At 44.0% G+C, this 22,214-nt stretch overlaps 1 protein-coding gene across 4 annotated transcripts in view; it reads left to right on the forward strand.

Annotated features, from left to right (window-relative positions):
• MARCHF6 (membrane associated ring-CH-type finger 6) overlaps window positions 1-22,214 on the forward strand; it is a 1,325,445-nt gene that overhangs the window by 1,136,384 nt on the left and 166,847 nt on the right. For all 4 annotated transcript variants that reach the window (XM_040351967.1, XM_040351966.1, XM_040351964.1 and 1 more), the window contains one exon: window positions 7,151-7,285. In XM_040351967.1, the coding sequence (XP_040207901.1) occupies window positions 7,151-7,285 (135 nt within the window). The remainder of the gene's footprint in view (window positions 1-7,150; window positions 7,286-22,214) is intronic.

Here is a 22,214-nt window from a genome sequence, read left to right on the forward strand (position 1 = left end):
AACGTTGAGTACTGCAACAGTGTAAAATCAATCAAGTATGTGTGCAAGAATGTAAACAAAGGCAGTGATATGGCTGTGTTCAGCCTAAACAATGAGAAGACAAACAATGAAGTCATCCAGTATCAGTTGGGTAGATACATAAGCAGCAGCGAAGCAGTGTGGCGGATCCTAGGGTTTCCAATTCATGAAAGACACCCTACAGTTGTTCACCTGAGTGTTCATTTGGAAAACGGTCAGAGAGTTCATTTCACAACGGAGAGTGCTCCTAGAGTAGTTGAACAGCCACCAAACACAACTTTAACAGCATTCTTTAAACTATGTAAAGAGGATCCTTTTGCAAGAACATTGCTTTATCCTGAGGTTCCTCGATACTATACATGGAATGCCCCAAGGAAAGTTTTCTGTAGAAGAAAAGTTGGACAGCACCTCCCTGGACACAATATAGTTGAAAGTGATGCTTTAGGTAGAGTGTATACAGTTCACCCCAACAATGCTGAATGTGTTTTTCTAAGAATGCTTCTTCACACAGTTCGAGGACCAACTTCTTTCTCAGCGCTGAGAACAATAAATGGCGGTTTTGTTTGCCAGGTTGGAGTCCTTCTTTTTCCCCCCACGCGGCGCATGTGCGAGATTGGGTGCCATGTTGGTGTCCTCTCGACCGTACGGTGTATGGGCGGGAACGGGCGCCATGTTGGAAGTCCTTTTCATGCACGAGAACGGGCACCAATGAGCCCGATATAATTATTAAACATTATGTCCCAAGTCCTGATCACTCCTGGGTATGCAGCATGTCTGCAATATTGGGCGCCATATTGTAGCCCTTCCTTGTCATGTGTGCAGGGTGGGGAGGTTGCCACAGACCAGAGTGAGGCCCAGTTTCATTTGTGCTCCTATATATAGAGGTGACTCAGCGCGCTGCTCGTGCCCCTGGAAGAAGTAAGTTTTTTCCGAAATGAACGTAGGGCGAGCGGCGCGCTGTCGTCACCCAAGAAGCTCCTGACGTTCCCCCAGTGGACGAGAGCCTGAGAGTTTTGTGTACTGGCCAGCACATTAGATTCAAGGCAAATCTTAAACTGCATAATTGTAAGTGCAATTTTAACCTTTTAAATACATTTTTTACACATTTAACGCGTTAAAATTAAATGTGGAGCTGACACTATTTCTTACATGGTGGACAATGTTACTGCTGACATTTTCTTGAAGAACGAGATCCAACAGGACCGTATATCCGAAACTGTGAGATCGGGACCCATTATTTGCTGTTTCTGATCCCCTGTAATAAGGGATCATGGGAATTCGGTAAGAGGCCAATTGAAAAGTTTGGTGGAGGAGAAATCACGTTTTCCTTTGGACATGTTTACAACCAATCTGTAATGTGGCACAGATGCACGGGTGTTTGACACACTATCTGCTGTTTAACTGACTTTTTGCTGTTAACATTTTGGACTATTCACTCATTTATAGCCAAAGTTCACATTTAGACAATGTCTTTTTGATCTAGTGTTTGTTACGTTTATTTTTTATTTTTTTTGTTTTCACTTGTAAATTACCATCACCATCACTGGTGTGGGATTTTGAGGTGGCTGCATGCTGCACCCTAGTGGCCATAAGAGGTCGCTCCTAACATAGCAGCCGGCTTTTCACTTTTTTATCACTGTAGATCACCCACTTGCATACGCCTGTGTCTAGCAAGAAGGGTGTTTGAGGTAGAGCGATTTATATTTTTTTATGTTTATTTCTTGTAGTTATTGTTTGCATGATAATCGCAGCACCTGGAGGGATTAGACTGTGACTACGTTACAGTTTATTTTCCCTTTTTCTCATCTTTTTGGTATTTTTTAGCGCAGTTTCTTTCCATTTTCCAGAGCTAGTCATTACATAATGGGTTAAGGGTCACCAGCGGTGATTGGACACTGGCACAACCAATTGAAGACAGTTCCCCTCCATATAACCCCTCCCATCAGGGAATTACCTACATTTTTTCGCCAGTGTCCAACACGGACACAAGTAGGATGTGCTAAAGGAAAGCTCTGTCAAAGAGACCCTCTGGGGGTAAAAAGAGCTATGCTTTCGAATCCATCCATCCACTGGATGGGATCTGGGCCTCATGCACGAGGTGTCGACTGCAATGTCTCTCTTCGGAGGACTGGGCTCTAGAGTCCAGCACTTTTGCTACTGATGCTAAAAGTCCTGGTAAGAGTCCTTTACAAGGCCCAGGGGAGAGAGGTCTCCTTTAAGTAGGAACCCTGAAGGTTGGCACACAAAACCCGCCATGATGGGTGAAGATTGGTCTGTCTGATTTCAGCAGAAAAACCTGCGGCAGGGATAAGGTAAGAGGAAAGAGTCCTAAGATAATCTTAAGGACCTTTCAACCCTAGAGGGGCTCACTGCTCAAGGAAAATGGTCAAGGACAGAACAGATCCTGGCCAACAACATCCTGGAATTACAGGCAGTATGTCTGGCCCCACGGTCCTGGACGATGGAGCTTCGGGACTACCCTAACAGGGTTCAGTCCGATAATGCCACTGCAGTGGTCTATATAAACCACCAAGGCGGTACTGGGAGTCGTTCAGCTCTGAAAGAGGTGAACCACATACTAGCCTGGGCAGAGGGACATGTGTTAATTATATCGACAGTCCATATCCCGGAAATAGAGAACTGGAAGGCAGATTATATCAGCCACCAGCTGATATGCCCGGGGGAATGGTCCCTACACCCAGGGGTATTCCAGGAAATTTGCCAACGTTGGGGATGGCCAGAGGTCAACCTACTGGCATCCAGGTTCAACAACAAGCTACAGCAGTTTGTGTCCCGAACAAAGGATCCTCTGGCAATCGGAGCAGATGCTCTGATTATTCCATGGAGCCAATACTCCCTGGTTTATGCCTTCCCTTCAATCCCTCTTCTTCCACATTTGTTGTGCAGGATTCAGAAAGAGGGAGTTCCAGTCATTCTGGTGGCACCAGCCTTGTCCAGAAGGCCTTGGATTCCAAGGATTGTGAGACTGACATTAGATGGGCCATGGATGCTTCTATGGCATACCGATCTACTGACTGGCTATTGAAGAGTGTTGAAGGACCGTGGCATCTTGGGACCAGTGGTGTCTACCCTAGTGAATGCTAGAAAAACTGTCACTAGGAAGATCTATCATAAGGTCTGGAAGACTTATATTGCTTGGTGTGAAGCCAGAAAATGGCATCCACGGAAATACGTGATTGGGAGAATTCTCTCTTTTCTACAGTCAGCTGTAGAAATCAAATTGGCTTTGAGTACAATCAGAGGTCAAGTTTCAGCCCTATCAGTATTCTTCCAAAGGCCTTTAGCCTCCCATTCACTGATCCGGACCTTTATGCAAGGGCCAACTCGTTTTCTTCCCCATTAGGTCACCTATGTGTCCTTGGGACTTGAATTTGGTCTTGTCTGAATTACAGAAACAACCATAGGTGTGCGCAGCCTATTGCATTAGGGTGTGCACCCCAAAGCTCAAACACACTACCGATCACTCAAGATGTTCATTCAGAAAGGGAAGGGGCCAGTAAATGACATAATTACTGACCCCTTCCCCGACTCATTCTAAAACATCTCCACAGCAACATCAGGCGGGAGAGGAGGGAAGCCAGAAAAGCTGTAGGGAGAAGGGGAGGAGCTTGGGCAGTAGGGGGAATTTGTCCTGCACAGGGTGATTAGGGTGTGCCTGGGCACACCTGGCACACCCTGTGCGTACACCTATGGAAACAACCATTTGAACCTTTCAAGGAAATGTCATTAGACTTGCTGTCATGCAAGCTAGCCCTCCTGATGGCTATCACCTCGGCTAGGCGGCCCTGTCATGCAGGGAACCGTATTAAATCCTTCACCATGACAGGGTCGTGTTATGACCTGTTCCATCCTTTTTGCCAAAAGTGGTGTCGGCCTTTCATTTAAATCAGGACATTTGGTGATGGGCGAGCTGGTGGACTTCTACTCTGAGCTATACGGCACGAGGCAGGCACACACAGCGGAGGAGGTTCGGGAGTTTCTGCAGGGGATAGAGTTTCTGCAGGCGGAGATTCTGGAAGCTCCCATTACTATTGAGGAGATGGTTCTTGCTACCAACTCCAAGGCACCCGGGGACGACGGCATCCCAATTGAAGTCTATAAACAGTACGGTGATGTAATCCTACCGAGATTGCTCCGTACATTGAACTCAGCTAGGGTCTCGCAGCAACTTCCTGACGCTATGAGGCGGGCGAGCATAGTCCTATTACTTAAACCAGGGAAGGACCCGCTGGATTCGTACTCCATGTTGCTCTTTTCGTTCCTGCCGGGGTTTCCTGCAAAAGTATTGTCTTCCTGGGACAGGGACGTGGGGACCTTTGAGGAGGAAGCTTTACAGGCAGTACAGGGGTGTTCACTTAACACTGCACAACGTCTGTCACAATTGTATATTCTGATGAGGGTACATTACACGCCTGCAAGATTGTTTAGGATGGGCCTGGGGGAGGATGATATCTGTCCCAGGTGTGCACGAGACCGTGGCGACCTCATTCATTTGATGTGGAGGTGCCCCAAGTTGCACCTGTACTGGAGTGGGGTCTTAACACTCTGACCAGGGTGTTTTCGGCCACGATCCCCCAGGACCCAAAGGTCTGTGTCCTGGGCGTCTTAGACGATATACCGCTGGAGGACAATTCTAAACAGGCCATTGGTAGGGCCCTCTTTCAGGCTCGTAAACTCATTCTCCATCATTGGAAGGCGACTGAGCCTCCCAAGATCAGCGAATGGATAACGCAGATGGGAGCTATGCTGCGCATGGAGAAATATATTTACCAACACAGGGGCCGGCGGGGGAAGTTTGATCTCCTGTGGGCTCCATGGTTGGATACCCCAGGGTTGGCCCCTCTTGAACTGGTTTTGGAGAGACTACTAGTCTAGACACAGGTGTGGGCGGCGGAGGGGCTGTACCTGGGTGGTGAATGGAGCTCAGCTAAGACCTGGTGGGAAATGTGTCTAATGATGCCAACTGTATTGAATGCGGGAGAGACCTATTGGTTTTTTATGTACCATACTAATGTTTTCTGGAATGACTGATCCAGTTTTGTATATTTCACTGTACCTGTGATTGTTGCCATATGTGTCAATAAACATTCTTTTTGAGAAAAAAAAAAAATCAGGACATTATTTTGCCTCTTTTTTTCTCTCAGCCTCATTTGGCAGAAGAGAGGCGACTGCATTCTTTGGACATTGTCCGGGCAGTTAAAGCGGGGGTTCACCCTAAAAAAAAATTCTAACATTACATTGAGTCGAGTTGTGAGAATGACATTATGCTGACCTTTTTTATATCCTCGCTGTACATACCGTTTTATCTATATTTTCACCGCGGCTTCCGGGTATGTAATCCTGCGGGACTGGCGTTCCTATTCACATGCTAAATGATTGACATGCTTCCGACCGGCGCATACAGCGCGTCACGAGTTGCCGAAAGAAGCCGAACGTCGATGCGCAGGCGCCATATAGAGCTGACTCGCAGTCCGGCTTCTTTCGGCAACTCATGACGCTCTGTATGCGCCGGTCTGAAGCATGTCAATCATTTAGCATGTGAATAGGAACGCCCAGTCCCGCAGGATTACATACCCGGAAGCCGCTGTGAAAATATAGATAAAACGGTATGTACGGCAAGAAAGTAAAAAAGGTCAGCACAATGTCATTGTCACTACTCGGCTCATTATAATGTTAGAGTTTTTTTTTTAGGGTGAACCCCCGCTTTAAGGTTTATTTGTCTAGATCTGTGGAGATCCGAGGATCAGACTCTTTTTTTTTTTTTTTTTTTTTTACCAAAGGACCCAAGAAAAAGCAAGCAGCTTCCAAAGCTTCCATTGCCAATTGGGTCCCTCAAATTGGTCATTCAGGCCTACGGTCTGAAACATAAAGCTCCTCCCTTTAGGGTGAGAGCTTAATCTACCAGGGGTGTAGGAACCTCCTGGGCTTTTCACCATCAGGTATCTGTGGCTCAGATTTGTAAGGCTGCTACCTGGTCTTCAGCGCATACGTTCACAAAATGTTATCAAATGGATGTTCAAGCAGCTGAGGATTCGGCTTTCGACTGCAGTGTTCTGCGGCCTGCCATATAAAAACTGATGGCTACTGTTTGGCAGGGTGTGTCCCTCCCCTCAAGGCTATTGCTCTGGGATGTCCTAGCAGGTAATGAATATTAGCCTGAGTCTGTCTCACATAATGAATAAAAAAGAAAATAGGATTTTTACGTCATACTTACCTGTAAAATACTTTTCTTTGAGTACATCATGGGACACAGAGGTCCCTCCCCTCTTTTTGAGGATTCAGTGCTTGCTACAAAACTGAAGTAGCTCCCTGTATATAGGGGATCACTTCCTGTCTAAAGACCTTGGTCTACCAGTGTCCATTCACCTGATGATGGAGTATAACCCAGCAGGTAATGAATATTAGCCTGACTCTGTGGCCCATGATGTACTCAAAGAAAATGATTTTACAGGTAAGTATGATGTAAAAATTTGTGTAAAAAAAAAAAGAAGAATTGTGGGGAAAAATTACAACTTCAAAAAACTCACCATGCCTATTACTAAATGCCTTGAACTACATTCCAAAAAGGGGTGCATCAGGTTTGATCATTTATCGGTGATTGGCACCATAGCTTGTAGACTGTATAACTTTCACACAGACTAAATAATATCCACTAATCTGGGTTATTTTTTACCAAAGATATGTAGCAGTATACATTTTGGCCCAAATTCATGAATAAAAATGACTTATTTGCAACATTTTACAATAGAAACTAAAAAAGAAATGTTTTTTTTCAAAATTTTTGCTATTTTTTTCGCTTATATCGCAAAAAATAAAAACCCCAGCAGTGATTAAATACCATCAAAATAAATCTCTATTTGTGAGAAAAAAATGATAAAAAATGTGTTTGGATACAGCGTAGCATGACTGAGTAATTGTCATTCGAAATGTGAGAGCACTGAAAGCTGCAAATTGGTCTGGGTGGGAAGGTGCATAAGTGTCTGGTATTGAAGTAGATAAACAATGGCTCACTATCCAAAATAATAAAGTGTAGTTTTGTCTTGAGTTGGGCTTTAAATATTGGAATGGGTCTCATTTATTTTAACAATGTATTTTTTTTTTTTCAAACTAGATCATGAAGACACTTGTAGTGGCCCTTCTCCTAGCTGGTGTTGTACCTCTTCTGCTTGGACTTTTATTTGAACTAGTAATAGTTGCACCTCTGAGGGTTCCTTTGGATCAGACACCTTTGTTTTATCCCTGGCAAGTAAGTCTACATATAAAAATATGACTTTTGAAATATTGTATTAGTGTTTATCAGTCAGAATAGTGGAAAGTGTAATTTTTTTTATAGCATAAAAATGTACTTACAGTAATTACGTTATTCTTGTCAGCTGAAGCTAAAATACCAGTAAATTGAAGGGGATTGTATAGAAACCTCATTAACAGGTTGCATGAGTAGTGAATAGTCTAGCCTGGTTTTAAAAGTACTCTTGTTTATAATGTTATTGGCTTAAAATATATTTTAATTGTACAGTTTGGACACAGGCAACGTATTCATAGACCCTGAGGTATAGGCTTATACTTTCAGATGATTGGATACTGACAAAGCTTTTAAATACACGTCCCCTTGGCACCTCCCATGTAACCCTACCATACTCTGAGTTTTTTTTTTTTGCTAGTGTCCGAAGTTGTTGAACCTCTTCTCCCTTACGGAGTAATTACGAAAACCTCCCTCCATAGGAGCTTTTATCACTTCCAATTGCAGGCCACCGAATTGCTCTACCCAGGCTTCAGCTTCAAAACTTAAGTTCAGCCCTATTTTGTAGTGTAAAGCCGCGTACACACATTTTTCGGGATGTAAAATTTTTTTTTTTTTAAAAATGTCATTTAAAACGATCGTATGTGGGCTTCAGAGCATTTTTCGGGTTCTGAAATACGACAAAAAAAAAATCGAACATGCTCTATTTTTTCACGACGTTTTAAACTATATCGTTTTTCGGGTTGTAAAAAATTATTGTGTGTGGGCTTTAACAACGTGAAAGAAACGCGCATGCTCAGAAGCAAGTTATGAGACGGGAGCGCTCGTTCTGGTAACTACCGTTCGTAATGGAGTAAGCACATTCCTCACGCTGTAACAGACAGAAAAGCGCAAATCGTCTTTTACTAACACTAAATCAGCTAAAACAGCCCAAAGGGTGGCGCCATCCAAATGAAACTTCCCCTTTATAGTGCCGTTGTACGTCTTGTACGTCACCGCGCTTTGCTAGAGCATCTTTTTTTTTACTATCGTGTGTAGGCAACGTAGTTTTAATGATGAAGTTGAAGAAAACGTTGTTTTTTCTAGAGGCTGAAAAACTTCGTTTTTTACAACCCGAAAAATGATCGTGTGTACGCGGCATAAGACTTGGGCACAAAATCTTCTATTGACGGGGTGCCCTCACACCTAAGAGTAGGTTGATGTCTGTTACAGTTTATCTTCTCTGGGTCCCAGATGACCCAGACATGTGAGTTCAATTGGTTTTTTAACCACTTAAGCCCCGGACCAATACGCAGTCTAAAGACCCAAGGTGTTTTTACAATTTGGCAATGCGCTGCTTTAACTGGTAATTGCGCGGTCATGCAATGTTGTACCGAAACGAAACTTGCGTCCTTTTCTTCCCACAAATAGAGCTTTCTTTTGATGGTATTTGATTGCCTCTGCGATTTTTATTTTTTGCGATATAAACGCAAAAAGACCGTAAATGTTGAAAAAAAATGATTTTTCTTATAACAAAAAGTAAAAAATATCGAATAAACTAAATTTTAGTCAAACATTTAGGCCAAAATGTATTCAGCCACATGTCTTTAGTAAAAAAAAATCGCAATAAGCGTATATTTATTGGTTTTCGCAAAAGTTATAGCGTCTACAAACTAGGGTACATTTTCTGGAATTTACACAGCTTTTATTTTATGACTGCCTATCTCATTTCTTGAGGTGCTAAAATGGCAGGGCAGTACTAAACCCCCCCAAATGACCCCATTTTGGAAAGTAGACACCCCAAGGAAACTGCTGAGAGGCATGTTGAGTCCATTGAATATTTTTTTTTTGTCCCAAGTGATTGAATAATGACGAAAAAAAAAAATGTTTACAAAAAGTTGTCACTAAATGATATATTTCTCACACATGCCATGGTTATATGTGGAATTGCACCCCAAAATACATTCTGCTGCTTCTCCTGAGTACGGGAATACCACATGTGTGGGACTTTTTGGGAGTGAAATCAAAAATTTGCGCCCTTAGAAATGCTGAAGGCGGTGCTTGGTTTTCGGGGTCCCGTACGCGGCTAGGCTCCCAAAAAGTCCCAAACATGTGGTATCCCCGTACTCAGGAGAAGCAGCAGAATGTATTTTAGGGTGCAACTCCACATATAACCATGGCATGTGTGAGCAATATATCATTTAGTGACAATTTTTTTTTTTTTTTTTTTGTCATTATTCAATCACTTTAGACAAAAAAAAAAAAATCAATGGACTCAACATGCCTCTCAGCAGTTTCCTTGGGGTGTCTTCTTTCCAAAATGAGGTCATTTGTTTTTTTCTTTGTGCTATTTTGGCATTTTATGGCCTTCGAAACTGTGATAGGTAGTGAGGAGTGAAATCAAAAATTTACACCCTTAGAAAGCCTGAAGGCGGTGATTGGTTTTTGGGGTCCCGTACGCGGCTAGGCTCCCAAAAAGTCTCACACATGTGGTATCCCCGTACTCAGGAGAAGCAGCAGAATGTATTTTGGGGTGTAATTCCACATATGCCCATGGCATGTTTGAGCAATATATCATTTAGTGACAACTTTGCGCAAAAAAAAAATATATATATTTATATTTCCCGCAACTTGGGTCAAAATCTAAAATATTCCATGGACTTGAGATGCCTCTCAGCAAATAGCTTGGGGTGTCTACTTTCCAAAATGGGGTCATTTGGGGGGGTTTTGAATTGTCCTGGCATTTTATGCACAACAATTAGAAGCTTATGTCACACATCACCCACTCTTCTAACCACTTGAAGAAAAAGCCCTTTCTGACACTGTTTGTTTACATAAAAACATATTATTTTTTTGCAAGAAAGTTAAGTTGAACCCCCAAACATTATATATTTTTTTAAAGCAAAGGCCCTACAGATTAAAATGGTGGATGTTGCAATTTTTTTTTCCACACAGTATTTGCGCAGCGTTTTTTCAAACGCATTTTTTGGGGAAAAAATACACTTTTTTTATTTTAAAGCACTAAAACACACTATATTGCCCAAATTATTGATGAAATAAAAATTATGATCTTAGGCCGAGTACATGGATACCAAACACGACATACTTTAAAATTGCGCACAAACGCGCAGTGGCGACAAACTACATACATTTTTAAAAGCCTTTAAAAGCCTTTACAGGTTACCAAATTAGATTTACAGAGTAGGTCTACTGCTAAAATTACTGCCCTCGATCTGCCCTTCGCGGTGATACCTCACATGCATGGTGCAATTGCTGTTTACATATGACTCCAGACCGACGCTTGCGTTCGCCTTTGCGCAAGAGCAGGGGGGTACAGGGATGCTTTTTTTTTTTTATATATATTTATTTTGCTTTTTCTATTTTATTTGTTAACTGTTCCTTCCATTTTTTTTTTTTTTTTTTACCATTTTTATTGTTATCTCAGGGAATGTAAATATCCCTTATGATAGCAATAGTTAGTGACAGGTACTCTTTTTTTTTTTTATAAATGGGGTCTATTAGACCCTAGATCTTTCCTCTGCCCTCAAAGCATCTGACCACACCAAGATCGGTGTGATAAAATGCTTTCCCATATTCTCAATGGCGCCGTTTATATCCGGGGGGGGAACATTCCCTCCCACTGAATGTAAAAGCAGTCTAGAGGCTAATTAGCCGCTAGGACTGCTTTTACATGAAAGCCGACCGCTGGCTGAAAAGAATGATACCAAGATGATGCCTAAACCCGTAGGCATCATTCTGGTATAACCATTCAAATTCCAGCAACATACCAGTACGTTGATGGTTCTTGTTGGACATGTATTGTAATCTTTTTTTTTTTCATGCGGCTGAACGAAAAAAAGATTGATCGGTGGGTATGCCCACCATTAGAATACCTCCCTTCATCCACCCACTTCTAATGATGGGCATACATGCACCATTTATATATGCCGAAGCATGGGGGCATCCTCCCGCAAAAAAGTTATGCCGCGTACGGTCGGACTTTTCTATGCCGCGTACACACAGTCGGACTTTTCTATGCCGTGTACACATGGTCAGACTTTTCCACGGGAAAGCCTCCGTAGGAATGTCAACCGTATGTACGCGGCATTAGGAGCAAAATCGCTCCTCCGCCCCTGCTGCCCCCATGCTTCGGCATATATGCTCTTTTTTTTAACTGTGGTGGTGAAATCACCTCCTACAGCACTGGAGTCGCGGCTTTATATATCGTGGGAGCAAACGCTGTTGCTGTCAAGATAAATAAGTCCGCGCAACAGCTGAATGGCGTACCTGAAAACAGTAAAGTAAATGACATACCTGAAAAGCAAGCATGAAAAAACATAACAACAATAAAACTTTGCAGAATAGAATACAGTAAAAAAGAGAAGAACAATAGAGAGAGAATAGAGAGCAATAAAACGACAACTATTTTTTTTCCTTTTTTTTTTTTTTTAACACTTTTTTTTTGTAACTGTTCAACTTTTCGGTTCCAGGTTTGGGTCTCTCAAAATGAGATGGCATCTTGGGAGACCCTGTGTAAGTGAGCCTAGCCTGTGAAATGTTTCACCCTACACTAAAAATTAACTCGTGTGTGGAAGCGTTCAAAACATTCCCCAATACAAAGACCAGGATTGTCAAGACAGCGGGGACAAAAATAACGGGTGTCACACCTAAATCCGCGCTTGGTACAGACACGACATCTTCTTTGGGGGGCTCGTTGGGTAGGGGTACTCTCGAGGACATAAGAAAAATGCCTCTCATGCAGTCGGCTTACTGCATTTGGTAGGGGATGGTGAGGTACAGTACCGCCTGCATACAGGAGTTCTGTGATGATCTCCCTCTGGAATTAAAGGAAGGATCCATTCTGTCCTGAAGCTCTGTATAAGACATGAGCATTCTGTAGAGCCAATTGAAATAAATGTAGAGACACTTTTTTGTACCAGCGTCTCGTCTTGCGGGCAATATGATACGGCGCCATCAGCTGGTCGTTGAGGTCCACCCCTCCCATGTTTTGGTTATATTCGTGGACACAGAGGGGTTTCTCCACAACACCAGTCGCCGTACGAATTTGTACTGTCGTGTCTGCTTGAAGGGTGGTAAGAATGAAAACATTCCTATTGTCCCGCCACTTCACAGCGAGCACATTTTTACACTTGCAGCAGGCTCTCGCCCCCAGGCTAAGATGGGCATCTACAAGCCTCTGGGGAAAGCCCCGGCGATTAGGTCGCACGGTGCCACATGCTCCAATCTGACGATCAAACAAGTGACTAAAAAGTGGCACGCTGCTGTAAAAATTGTCCACATACAAGTGGTACCCCTTTCCGAGTAAGGGTGACACCAAGTCCCACACGATCTTGCCAGCGCTCCCCATGTAATCTGGGCATCCTTCCGGCTCTACCTGACTATCTTTGCCCTCGTAAACCCTAAAGCTCCATGTGTAGCCTGTGGCCCTGTCACAGAGCTTATAGAGCTTGACCCCATATCTGGAACGCTTGCTGGGAATGTACTGTTTGAAAGACAAGCGGCCAGCAAATTTAACCAGGGACTCATCAACGCAAACAACCTGCTGGGGATTAAACAAGGCTGCAAAACGTTCGTTGAAATGGTTTACGAGGGGCCGAATTTTGTAGCCGGTCAAATTCAGGGTCTCCACGTGGACGACAAAGTGCATTGTCACTGAAATGCAGAAACCGCAGGATCGCCTCGTATCGTTTCCTGGCCATGTGAGCAGAGAACACGTGCATATGGTCGATGGGATGTGTGGACCAATACATCCGCAACTCCGGAAATGTGTGTATGCCCATGTTGAGGGTAAGGTCCAGAAAGATCTTAAATTCGGAAACCTCAAGAGGTTTCCATTCTTTGGCAAGGAGAGCCTGGGGGTTAGCGGCGATGTAGGTACCAGCATATAAATTAGTCTGGTCCACAATAGATCTATAGAGATCTTCCGTGAAATACAGCGAATAAAAATCAAGTGACGTAAAATTCGCTGTATCCACCTGAATACCGGGTTGGCCAGTGAATGGGGGAAGTACAGGTTCTGCAGAAGTGGTGGGGACCCAATCAGGATAGGCAAATTCTGCAGGAAGGGCACTATGGGCACGACGGGCCTGTCTTTGTCTTCTTCTTGGTGGCAGCGGGACACTACTTGTGCTTGCCACCTCGCCAGCTTGAACTGCACTTATGGGACTCGCCACGTCGCCACGTCTTACTGCAGTGCTGGATGAACGACCAGGGTGTACTAGGCCGCTGGTGCTTGCCAATCCACCAGAAGGAATAGCGGCGCTAGTACTGGCTCTCTGCTCCATACGAGGGACCTGCGGTTCTTGCTGCTCAACAACATCAGAATGGGGTCGGGTACGCCTGGCCTTAGCAGGGACCACAACTCCGTCGTCCGAGCTATCTGACATGGAGCCGCTGTCGTAAACAGGATCGTATTCTGAGCCAGATTCTGTCAGATGTGTGACCTCCTCTTCTTCACTATCTGACATGCACAGAATCCTGACGGCCTCTTCACCAGTGTACATTCGCTTTGCCATTTTGGGCTCTAAATTTAGTGGTACACTGGTGATGATTCACAGGTAAAAAAAAGCACCTGACTATAGAAAGGAAAATGTAGAAAACGCTTCCAAAAAAACTGTTAGCGATCGCAGGGATCAACCTGTCTCTGCGAACGCTGCAGTTGTGTGTTGTGTTTTTGAAGTGACAGTGATCGATCGATACTGCACTTGGGTGGGTTGGGCTGGGCAGAGGGGGAAAACGCAGGTGCTAGCGGGTATCTGGGCTGATTCCGCTAACAATGCGTTTTTGGGTACCCTAAACTGCTGGGTACGCTAGTATAGATCTGATCAGATCAGGTATCGATCCGTTCAGATACTATACCACTAAGGGGGGTGTATGCTTTGCGAGTGGGTGTAAGCGGTTCTGGCACTAACCTAACACTTCCTGGGGCGACGCAGACCCTGACTGACGCTAAAATGTAATTTATATCACCCACCGGGCGATCAGGGGGTTAAACCTTTATTGGGTTATATACGGCGGGTGCCCTGATGCTATAAACAGCAAACTAACTAACCAGAGTCAACTGTAACACTTATACGGTGATCACTGGTGAAAGGGTTAACTAGGGGGCAATCAGGGGGTTAAAAACTTTATTTATGGGGGTACCTAACGCTATAGAACCTGGCGGCGAACCTCAAAAAAAACTAACTGCCTAGCAGCAACAGTGACACTAATGCAGCGATCATAAAATCGATCGCTTAGTGACACTGGCAATAGGGGGTGAAAGGGTTAACTAGGGGGCAATCAGGGGTTAAAAACTTTATTTATGGGGGTACCTAACGCTATAGAACCTGGCGGCGAACCTCAAAAAAAAACTAACTGCCTAGCGGCAACAGTGACACTAATACAGCGATCAGAAAATCGATCGCTTAGTGACACTGGCAATTGGGGGTGATAGGGCTAACTAGGGCGGTGATCAAGGGGTTAAACCTTTATTAGGGGGGGTAGGGGGCTACCCTGGACCTAAAGGGGGCTAAAACTAACTGCCCTAACACTTTTTTCTGTAACACTAAATGCAGAAATCAGAAAATAAATGATCCCTGCATTCAGTGACACTGTTACAGGAGACTGGGGGGGGGCGATCGGCGGTGACTGGAGGGGTTAAATGTGCCTAATGTGCTGGTGTCAGTGTAGTGTTTAGGTGCCACTTACTTGTGTGATGTCTTCTCTCCTCAGCGGTGGTCGATATGACCACCACGAGGAGAGATCACACTGTTCCTGCTTCCTGTGTTTACACTAAACACAGGAAGAGGAGGGGGGAAGCGCTGGCATTGGCTGAGAGCGATCGCAGAGGGGGAGCTGAAAACGAACAGCCGCCCCCTCATCACGGATCGCTTCTACAGCTTACCGACCCGCACCATGTACTGGGGGTGGTCCCGATCGGACCCCCCACCGCCGTCAAGCAGAGGACGTACAGGTACGTACATGTGCCTGTCCGTGCCATTCTGCTGACGTATATGTACATGAGCAGGTCGGCAAGTGGTTAAAAGGTGTACAAAATAGAGTTCAACACTCTACCACCTCACCGCTTTCTTCTCTCAAATTATCCAAAAACTGCTCAACGACAGTTTTGCAGAATGCTCTGAACCATCTGTTGTTCCAGGGAGTAGTTGTGGCAGTACCTCCACAAGACAGGTTCAAAGGCTTCTATCCAAATCTGTTCACAGTTCCAAACCCCAATAGCGGTATTCCTCTTATTCCAGACTTAACCTCCAGGCGCCAGCTGCATTCAAATATGTGGCCTCTCGACGTGTGGGCCTTGGTGCTCAGCGGCCGCATATTTGCATGCATTAGTGCACATACAGCTGTGTCAAAAGCTTGTGCCCTGCTTGCTCCCAGCACGGTTCTGGCAGCTAGCGTAAAGCTCCAGATCGTTGCTTTCTGATCATGTGACCGCCGTGACAGCCAAATGGTCATAAACCCTGCCCTGCCTCCCAGCATCCTAAACCCCTAAAGAGACGGGAGGCATCGGCTCTTAGGGTTAAAGTCCTTTTAACAATAACTCTCGAATTCCACAATTTTGAATGGAATCCACAAGGTTATTATTTGCCTCTCTAAGACCAGGGGAATACCAACCATTTGTAGATATCCAGGATGCATATCTGCATATTCCCATGAATCCACCTCACTGGCATTTTCTGTACTCTGCGGTTTCAAAACAACCTTTTCCCATTTGTTGCACAGCCTTTTGGACTATCCTCTGCTCCTAGAGTATTCACAAAGATCAAAGCATCTCTTCTTGACCTCTTAGGAACTCACAGCATTCCAGTGGCGGCTGGTGACATTTTAGGATGGGGGGTGCAAGACCCCGCCCCTCCACATTTGTCCCTGCCCACTTCTAAGCCACACCCCTTATATAATCCACCTACTCCATCCCCTATATTCCACTTGCTTCCACTCATAGTTTCAGAAGTATACAGCTCAGCATCACAGGACAGAGTATATAGCCCCAGAATCACAGGACAGAGTATAAAGCTCCAGCATCACAGATCATGGTATACAGTGCAATTCTCCTTTAAGTATGGCTCAACATCGATCATCAGCGGTTCTTAGTATGTCCTTAACCACTTAAAGGATCACTAAAGGGAATTTTTGTTTGTGCTAGAATGCACTGCAGTATGGACCAAACAAGTAATATTATATTGATTTCTTATAAAATATAGTCACAGTGGATTAATGCCTTGATGCCTCTTACCTTCGTCTGCCTGCTTTCATGTCTGGTTTCTATTTCCTCAATCGCAGCGCTCGTGCATTAGAGCGACGTCGTCGTCATGCTGGGAACTACATTTCCCAGAATCCTTTGCGCATCGCGCATGCGCAGTAAAGAAAAAGCGGGACGAGCGCGCTCGTTTGAAATTTGAATAACCCTCCCACTATACCGCCCAACGATGAATAATAAAGTGATTCAATCCACCCACACAGACAGCCAGAGACAACATTATACAGCACATGACCGCAAACAGGACCCACAAGCCAAAAATCAATATAATGGCAAGATTTACCTTAAATTTATTTAGTGTGTTTCTATGGGCAATTTATAAGAAAGAAAAGGGGCGAGGTCCAGGCGGGACAGTGGAGGGGAGAAACGAAACGTATTCAAAGATAGGAGGTTCTATGGACTTAGCCACACAATGCTCACACCCCCTTCAATTATCTGCTGCACGGTCACTCGCAGTGCTTGTAGTTCAGAGAACGGGGACGAGCAGGACTTAGACCACAGTGAGAAGCTCCCATGAGAAATTTACTATGGAGCCAGAGAACCAGGAAGTGAGGATTTCAGCAAAGGATTAGGGCTGCTTCAAAGCAAAAACGGACAATGAGGACATGAAATCAAGACTGCTATAAGGTAAAGCAAGCTATTTAGCCCAAAAAAATGTTTTGTTTAGTGATCCTTTAAGGACCCCCTCACGCTGATATACGTCAGCAGAATGGCATGGCTGGGCAACATCAACGTATAGGTACGTTGTCCTTTAAGCCCAGCCGTGGGGTCGCAGACGCCATGTCCGAAGTGTCCGCCATAATGTCGCAGTTACGAAAAAAATCGCTGATCGCCGCCATTAGTAGTAAAAAAATTTTTATAAAAATGCAATAAAACTATCCCCTGTTTTGTAAACGCTATAAATTTTGCGCAAACCAACCCGATAAACGCTTATTGTGATTTTTTTTTTACCAAAAATAGGTAGAAGAATACCTATTTGTGGGAAAAAAAGGACGCCAATTTTGTTTGGGAGCCACGTCGCACGACCGCGCAATTGTCAGTTAAAGCGACGCAGTGCCGAATCGCAAAAAGGGGCAAGGTCCTTTAGCTGCATTTTGGTCCGGGTCTTAAGTGGTTAAGGATCCGACATGCTCTGCACACAGTGCAATAATCCTTCCAATATGGCTACTTCAAATATGGCTCCACATGGATCCCCAGTAGTTCCAAATCGACATAAAAAACAAAAGTGCTTCCAATAGTGCAGTACCCAAGATGTTAAAGGGTTTGTAAAGGAATTTTTTTTTTTTTTAAATAACAAACATTTTATACTTACCTCCACTGTGCAGCTCGTTTTGCACAGAGTGGCCCCTGATCCACATCTTCTGGGGTCTCTCGGCGGCTGTATCTCGTCCTCCCGCAAGAACTCCACACATTCATGTGAGCTCACATAGTGTGGAGTCCTTGCGGGCGCGCTCCCGTGATACAGCGAACGGCCATAGCGGCACTTTATATGCACCTTATACAAGAAGAATCTCATTTACTTACTTATATGTCACAAATGGACTTTATTTGAACTGTGTGCACTTTATGAACTTTAACCACTTCAGCCCCGGAGGATTTAGCTGCAAAATGACCGGGTGACTTTTTGCATTTTGGCACTGTGTCACTTTAACGTCGTGTGACGTGGCTCCCAAACAAAATTGAAGTCCTTTTTTCTCCACAAATAGAGCTTTATTTTGGTGGTATTTGATTACCTCTGCAGTTTTTATTTTTTGCGCTATAAACAAAGAGCGACAATTTTGGAAAATAAATATATGTATTTTGTAAAATAAATATCCCCCAAAAATATATAAAAAAATGAATTGTTTCCTCAATTTAGGCTGATATGTATTCTTCTTCATATTTTTGGTAAAAAATAAAATAAAAATCTTAAGCTTTTATTGATTGGTTTGCGCAAAAGTCATAGCGTCTACAAAATAGGGGGTAGTTTTATGGCTTTTTTATTATATATTTTTTTTACTAGTTTTTTTACTAGTAATAGCTGTGATCTGCAATTTTTATCTTGACTGCGAAATTATGGCAGACACATCGGACACTTGACGCTATTTTGGGACCATTGTCCTTTATACAGCGATCAGTGCTATAATAATGCATTGATTAATGTGTAAATGACACTGGCAGGGAAAGGGGTTAACCACTAGGGGACAAGGAATGGGTTAAGTGTGTCCTAAGGAGTGATTCTAACTGTGTGGGGGCTGGGCTACAAGTGACACGACACTGATCACTGCTCACAATGACAGGGAGCAGTAGGATCAGTGTCCTGTCACAAGGCAGAACAGGGAGATGCCTTGTTTACACTGGCATCTCCGCGTTCTGCAGCTTCGTGACACGATCGCGGGACACCAGCGAACATAGGGTCCCGCGGGCATGGTCACGGAGCTTGCAGCGGGGGCGCACGCCTGCATGGCGGCAAATTGTACCTGTACGTTGCTTTGCGCAGCCGTGCCATTCTGTCGACGTATATAGACAGGATGCGGTTGGCAAGTGGTTAATGGTATTGCTACTTTCACATACATATTGGTTTAGTTCATTCAATTTGGTTCATCAGCAGCGCTATCATGCAGAACCATCCTTATTGCTGTGAGCTCCAGGATGAGGGTCTTGGCTTTCACTGATTACCATGTTCCCTGGACCATGAGGTACTGGAAACCATCTGTTATTACTTTCCAGATTAAGGCAGGAAAGACTTACCCATTTTTAAGGCTGGGCTGGAGATCCACAAAGCTAGGGATTTATTTGGCTGATCAGCAGCTTGGGTAGGTTGAGTTAGGAGCATGTTTATTCCAGGTCAACAAGATGTTGAACTGGGGAGATCTTTAATTAAACTGGCCAAATGGCACAGCCTCAAAAGGTGGCTAACCATGAGGATTAGAGCTCTCATAGGAGAACCTCATTGTGGGATGTCGCATTGACCTCAATTTCTGAGTATGAGCTCTAAGAGAGCTTTCTCCTCTCTAGAAGGAAAAACTTTGCTTGGAATGTGTCAATGTCCAGGCACAAAAAATCCAGATGAAGAGAAGAAGGCTGGAAAGCTGATGTTTGGAAATTGATCGCATAACAAAAAAAAAGTCTGGAGCATCTGAACTGTCCTGCGGAAGTTTGTTTAAAACTGTAGGGGAGAGGAGTTCTTTGGGAAAATGTCATCCAGATAACCTGTGACCTGAATGCCGCAGTGGCGGCCCATCCATAGCGGGCGCCGCTTAATTTTTTTTACTGGTTACATGTTTTGAGTTACAGAGGAGGTCTAGGGCAAAAATCTTGCATCAAACCAAAAACTAAACAAATAAAACACAAATAAAAATAAATCATATACAAATAAAATCTGGAACACAAAAAAAGAAAAAGAATAGACAAGTACATGTTTTTGTGTTCCGTATTTTATTTGTCTATTTTCCATTTTTTTTTTTTAAGACGATCTTTCCCTTGTCCAAGCTTAGCTTTAATTCAGAGTATATATTTGATCATATCCCCTTCCAGTTCCCTGTCCTCCTTTGGGACCTTAACTTAGTTCTCGCTGCCCTGCAGAAACCACACTTTAAATGGCATTCCTCAGTTTGCGCTCACAGGGATAGTCGATTGGCGGCTCTTCCTGTCAGAGGGGGGGTCTGTGCTGATAATCAGCACATTGATTACCAGCACAGTGCCCAACACAGTGCCAATCGGTGCCCAGCAGTAACGCCTGTCAGTACCTCATCCGTACCACCTGTCAATGCCACCTATAAGTGCCCATCAATGCTGCATATCAGTTCCGCCTATCGATGCCCATCAATGCTACATACTAGTGTCTCCTCATCAGTGCCCATCAGTAAAGGAGAAAACAAAATTTTATGACAAACTAAGAAAAACATTCTTTTTTTTTTTCAAAAAATTCAGGCCTTTTTAGTTTAGCAAAACATAAAAACACAGGAGGTGATCAAATACCACCAAAAGAAAGCTCTATTTGTGGGAAGAAAATGATAACAAATTGGTTTGTGTACAGTGTTACATGACTGTGCAATTGTCATTCAAAGTGCGACGCTGAAAGCTAAAAATTGTCCTGAGCAGAAAGGGGCGAAAGTGCCTGGCATTGAAGTGGTTAAACCATTCAGATAATCTTGGATGCTCCCTCCTGAAAAGTGACCTATTTGGTAGCCATCAAGTCTATCAGGTGTGGAAAATAATAAAAATAATAACCTGCGCTGGGACTGTAAATGGTAGGCTGCTGTCCCCCTGTGTCTATCACCTAGAAGGAGATAGGTGAAGAAATATGGGTGTAGGTAGGGGTATTGGCGCTGCCTGGTGCATGTTCTAGGATAGTACCTAACAACCTGGGACTGGGTAGTCCAGAATATGTGGTATATTGGTGCAACCTATTAGGCTAAAAATCACTGAAAGGGCCCAGCAGTGAAATGAAGCTGGGGGCCAAGTCAGCAAAATGTGTGATGAGTACTGTGAGTACTGGAATAATGTAGTGATAGGCTATACTCCAGTAAACAGATAACTACTCTTTACCATAAAAATCACATAGATAGCACATGCATATGGCAATATAAAGAATATATAGCAGCAAAAAACAGACAGCAGTTCTATAGTGTTGGTATCCAGTACAGATTCTGCAACAATACCATAAGGAACTACTAAGGAATTGCTGTGTGAGATGGTCAATCCGTATCCAATATAACCAAACAACGCAAAAACGTCTATAGGCAACAGTATTATTGCAGTATATATGGAGTCCAAGAGGGTTATTTCATGTGGAGGGAGTGATCCTAGGTCTATTGATGCAAGGTGGTCCCGGTGCTCCCCTCAGGGTTCCCCACTCACCAGATGATACTCCCCGCTTGGGGTAACAGGCATGTAACACGAGTTCTCTCGTTCGCTGCTCCTCTCCTCTGCTCACACATGCAGTTGCCTTCCAGGTGGTTCTCCACGTATTAGCTGTCCAGCGAGCAGTGTGCACCACCCAATGCCTCCGTATGTCAGAAAAAGAGAAGGAGACTCCAATAGTGCAATACCGTTTTTGAGTAAAATGTATTTAAAAGATAACTATGATAGCCAATGATAATAATCTCCCACGGAGTGGCTATGTGTTAAAAACAAGTACAAAACGAAAATGAGACAATCAAACAGAAACAGAAAAAAGTTTCGCCAGAGTAAAGGGTACAAAGCATTTTCACAGCAGTATGTAGCGTGCGCTCCAGTTACAACCACCAGACGCTGACCCGGAAGTGACGTATGCGCGTGTACGCCTGACGTACGTTTCGATTGGGAATCGTCTTCTGAGGCGTGCCTGCACATTCGTCGATGACGGGTATAAATGGGTGTCGCCGGGCTGCATAATCCGCCCTCCCCCTGGGAGGTGAACCAATCCATGCTGCAGAATCCATCCGCCCCTGGGTATTGGGCCAATCCAGACAGCTGGCAGCTTAAATATGGGAAGTCCCTTGGTGTAACGTAGTTAGCGCAGCTCGGCGTAGCACCCCATATACCATGCATATACAGTAACAGGTATCATATACTAGTCATCGAGGTACATATTACAATATAACTCACTGCGGACTACGAGTGACAACAATACTATATATACCACATAGTGTAACAGTGCAAAGTGCATGTCAATACTGTATAGTGACTATATATACACACACGAGAGCTAAATGC

This window comes from Rana temporaria, chromosome 5, assembly GCF_905171775.1.
Source record: "Rana temporaria chromosome 5, aRanTem1.1, whole genome shotgun sequence".
Classification (NCBI taxonomy): domain Eukaryota; kingdom Metazoa; phylum Chordata; class Amphibia; order Anura; family Ranidae; genus Rana; species Rana temporaria.